Raw genomic sequence first — 4,721 nt, forward strand, 5'->3', positions numbered from 1 at the left:
TGCCTGATTCTTGGATCGTGGCTGCCCCCCAGCTCTTAGCTCCCCCCTGGGTTTCCGATCACCGTCAGTGGCGGGGGGCTTCTTCCTGCTTTCCCTTTCACCTCCCTGCATTGTGCCTACATATGCAAATTAACCGCCAATCTTAGTTGGCAGTTAATTTGCATACAGCCCTGATTAGCCAATGAAAAGGGTAGCGTCGTACGCCAATTACCATTTTTCTCTTTTATTAGTGTAGATGGTTCTATCTCTCTCTCCCTCTCCCTTCCTCTCTGAATTCAATACAAACATATTTTTTAAAAAGATTATTAACTCTGTCATATTGATGGCAAGTATTTTTTTCCTGGTTTGTTTTTTGCCCTTTAATTAATGATTTTTGATACTTATAAAAGATTTATGACTATATGTTCATTTTTTAAAACATAGTTAGTTCTTTCCACCTTATTTTTAAAAATATATTTTTATTGATTTTTAGCGAGAGAGGAAGGGCGAGAGAGAAAGAGAAACATAGATGTGAGGGTAGAACATCCATCAGCTGCCTTCTGCACGCCCCCAACTGGGGATGGCGCCTGCCACCTGGGCATGTGCCCTGACCGGGAAGCCTTCCCATGCACAGGACCACACCCAACCACTGAGCCACATAGCCAGGGCCTTTCCAGTCTCACGATCAATCACCAGAATATTAATGGTGAGTTTTTTTCCCCTGGGAGGGGAGATTATAAATGACATTTCTTTGTGGTTCTTATAATTTCTATACTTAACTTATAATAGCAAACAAATAGTCTTTTATAACAAAGAAGGGGAATTGGAAAGACTCCCAGACCGAATTAGAAAAAATAAAATAAATTAAAAAATAAAAATGTTGTGCTGTTTACTTGGAGGAAAAGCAAACAAACAAGCCCTGGTTCACAGGCCCACAGCCCCTGTGCGGTGTGGGGGGGTAACACACAATTCCTTTTTATCAGAAAAGAGAGCAGGCATCTAATCTTCAGATATCATTGGGGATTGAGACCCTGATGGTACAACTGTAAGTTGACAGAGACCTTTGAAAAAGCCGATGATAGATTGATGGGAATACCTGCGTTCTGCTCCATGCTCTCCTTGATGCCGTCCAGCAGCTCCTGCGCGTCGTCCACGTTCTCCTCCTCCTCCTCCTCCTCCTCATCTTCCTCCCCTCCTTCCCCTCCGAACTTGGGGGCCACGATGGCTTCCTGCACACCACAGGGTCCTCCAGTTGGCTGATGCCCTGCACTGGTAGGCTACTCACTAGCCTCCTGCCTCGGGGGGCGGGGGGCATAGGGGAAATCTCTGAGCCTGAAACTGCTCTAAGGAAATAAAGCCTTTCTTTAAACAAGCGCGCAGCAAAGAAGCTGACCACACCCTGAGAAACATACATCAAGAATAAAAGCAAAGAAAAAGCTTACGAAGGCGTCACAGCCCAGGTGCCCCGCGATAGAAGAGCGGGTAAGGGAGATCGGAGCACGAACGCAGGGGAACACTACTGAGCCTGGGAAAGGGTGGGAGAGCGCCGTTTGCAGCGACACGGACGGGCCCTGAGAGCGTTATGCTGGGAGAAATGAGTCAGAAGAAGCTGAGAACCCATGACTTCACTCATATGTGGGACATAAAGCGGAAACTCGAGAACACGGACAGCCGTGTGGTGGTTGCCGGAGGGAAGGGGTGGGGGAGGAGGGGGTCCTAACATATGGTGACTCTGGGTGGTGGGCACCTGGTACAGCTCTTGTAACATAGAAGCCCACACCTGACACCTGTATGTTCATGTTGACCGACGTCACCCACATCAATTTAATATGTAAGTAAGTAAGTAAAGGTTCCACTTGACCTGACCGGTGTGGCTCAGGGGATAGAGCGTCGGCCTGTGGACTGAAAGGTCCCAGGTTTGATTCCGGTCAAGGGCATGTACCTGGGTTGTGGGCACATACCCAGTGGGGAGTGTGCAGGAGGCAGCTGATCAATGTTTTTTGCTCATGCATGTTTCTAACTCTCTATCGCTCTCCCTTCCTCTCTGTAAAAAATCAATAAAATATATTTTAAAAAATAAATAACTAAAGGTTCCATTCAACAGGGAGAACAGGAGATAGACTTTGAGCAACAGCTGGCGACAGACTAAACTCCAGGGCTACCCCTGGGCGTGGCTTCCGTCTCTTGGAGAAGAGCCGGTGGGCCTGGGAGCTGTCACAGTGGGGCCAGCGACCACCGCCCCGAGAGGGACAGAGCCCTGTGCAGGCTGTCACGCACCGCCAGTGGCTTCGTTAGCACACGGCGAGGGAAAGCATTTTCTAAAACAGGGCAGGCCCCCAGGAGGTGTGAAAAGCGATACCAGCTTTGCTATGGCCTCGGAAATGACGTCCTTCAGCTTGATGTGGTGGATCTTGTAGTACTTGGCCAGCACTTCGGCGACGCTGGACTTCCCCACGGCGGGCGGGCCGAGGATGCAAACCTTGATGGGCTGAGAGAGGAGAGCCAGGGTCACTAGCCAGCTGGGCACGTCCCATCTGGGGGGGCTTCAGCTCTCAGATCCCCCCGGTCCCTTCTTCCACGCGCGTAGTGAGCATGACGGGGCGTGGGGAAGGCGGCACACAGGTATGTGCCCAGGGAGAGGGCCAGAGTGTCGAGAGAGGAAGTCCACGCGCATGGCCTGCCCCCAGCTTCACAGCTGCGGCGCTGCTGCTCCTGGGAAGACAACTAAGAGGCTGACGAGTGTCTGCTCTCGGGGACAGAGTGCCCAACGTATTGCCTCGTGAATATTGTTTCTGGACTGAACTTGGTCTTTAATTATCCGCTGCTTTTTAACACAGACAATTTGCTCTAGTTTTAAGCCCGCCCGCTGTGGCTCAGTGCTTGATCGTCGACCCATGAACCAGGAGGTCACGGTTCGATTCCCGGGCGGGGGGCAGAGGGGGCAGGAGGCAACCAATCAATGTGTCTCTTACATCGATGTTCCTGTCTCTCCCCCTCCCTTCAACTCTCTCTAAAAATCAGTGGAAAAATATCCTCAGGTGAGGATTAAAAAAAAAAAACAAAAAAACATTTTTCTTATGTAATGTTCACTGTCACCTTTGTAGTGCTTCCCTGGAATAAAGCTAAATATCTGGCCAAGTGCTGCTTCAGAGAGGGGTGTGGAGGCTGGTCCGCAGGCCATTCTAGCTGAGCTCGCGTCCTAGCTCGGATGAGTCCCTGACTAGCCACGTGGCTGTGAAGAAGTTGCCCTGTCTCTCGGAGCCTTGGTTTTCACATCTGTACTAAGGAGATACATCTTCCTTGAACAGTTGTGATGATGAAAATGACCAGCGGATCTCCTGGCCAATAGGGTGGAAGTGAGAATCAGACTTCTTCCCCCTCCCTCACCTCCCTTCCCCTCCCCCCTCCCACCTCCCATATGTACACCTGGGCCTGAAGCAGGCCCGGCAGTAAGACACTAGATTTCTTTTCCTTACATCCACAACCCTGTGACAGTCGGTCTCGAACTTGCTATCGTGTTCCGTGTGTGTCAAGCATAACAGTCAGCATCTATGTCAACTTTAGAAGCGTTACTGTCCGGTTGACAGGGTTGAGATGATGCCCAGGTCGATGCTAAGGCCTGGACAAACGGGTCCACCCTGGAAGGGGCACTGGGCTTCAGAAACTGGGCCACGGGAGAGAGGACGTGCTTCCGTGGCCACGACGCACGGAGCGCGGGGACGGGAGGGCTCCGGTTACCAGCAGCCCTCGGCTTTGCTTGTACTCTCTGAGGATGTTGCCGATGTTCTCCACGAAGCCCGTCTGGGACACCCAGCGGATGTTGAAGTTCTCCTTCACGTAGAGCGCCTCCATGCGCAGGTTGAGCAGCAGGTGGTCGATGCTGTCTTGCTGCGAGGTAAAGGCACATGAGAGACTTGTCTCTTTACGGTGATGGCTCTAGCAGGCCCACATCTATAATCATGAAAGCAAACTCTGTACCCCACCACCCTCGACGGCCCATCGTGCAGCTGGGAGTGGGCGGAGGAGCAGCAGCCTGTCGTTACAGGAGCCGCTCGGAGCAGGAAGGTATTGGAAGTCCCAGTATAAGGCTTCTTCTTAAAAATGTTTAATTGCATCGCATGGTTCAAAAACCCCCGAGAACAGCCCGGCCGGCGTGGCTCAGTGGTTGAGCATCGACCTATGAGCCAGGAGGTCATGGTTCAATTCCCCGTCAGGGCACAGGCCCTGGTTGGGGGCTCCATCCCCAGTATGGGGCGAGGAGGAGGCAGCTGATCGATGATTCTCTCATCATTTATGTTTCTCTCTCTCTCTCTCTCTCTCTCTCTCTCCCTTCCCCTCTGAGGTCAATAAAACTACATTTGTAAAAAATCCCCGAAAACAAAAGCAGAGGGAAATGGCCCCTGGGGCGTCACGGCCACCCACCCACCTCTGTGCCCCAGGGATGCCAGCGCTTTCAGAAACACCCTCAAAGACAGTGTTTTGGTCCATTCATTCCTAAAAAGTCACACCCTAAAGCTGCAGCCGAAGAGCACACTGGGGCGAAGGCTGCATTTTTCCCGTGGGGGTGGAAGCAGGATCTCCGCCTCCCGGGAAGGTTAGAAAGAGGCCGGAGAGGATGACACTGGCGTCTGAACACCACTGTCCAGCCAACAGCTTTTAAGTACATTTTCTGGCCACGGCCTCGGAGAGTTCAGGACAGAAAACAGGCTCACAGGGGAGAGGAGAGGAGAGAGGAGGGGAGA

General features: G+C 51.8%; 1 protein-coding gene across 2 annotated transcripts in view; it reads right to left on the reverse strand.

Moving 5' to 3' along the window:
- Positions 1 to 4,721, reverse strand: part of AK7 (adenylate kinase 7) — a 41,928-nt gene that overhangs the window by 16,483 nt on the left and 20,724 nt on the right. For both annotated transcript variants that reach the window (XM_015563244.1, XM_006762710.2), the window contains exons 10-12: positions 3,718 to 3,867; positions 2,339 to 2,467; positions 1,076 to 1,208 (exon numbers count right to left, since the gene is read on the reverse strand). In XM_015563244.1, the coding sequence (XP_015418730.1) occupies positions 1,076 to 1,208; positions 2,339 to 2,467; positions 3,718 to 3,867 (412 nt within the window). The remainder of the gene's footprint in view (positions 1 to 1,075; positions 1,209 to 2,338; positions 2,468 to 3,717; positions 3,868 to 4,721) is intronic.

Source organism: Myotis davidii, unplaced genomic scaffold (assembly GCF_000327345.1).
Source record: "Myotis davidii unplaced genomic scaffold, ASM32734v1 scaffold19, whole genome shotgun sequence".
NCBI classification, from domain to species: Eukaryota; Metazoa; Chordata; class Mammalia; order Chiroptera; family Vespertilionidae; genus Myotis; species Myotis davidii.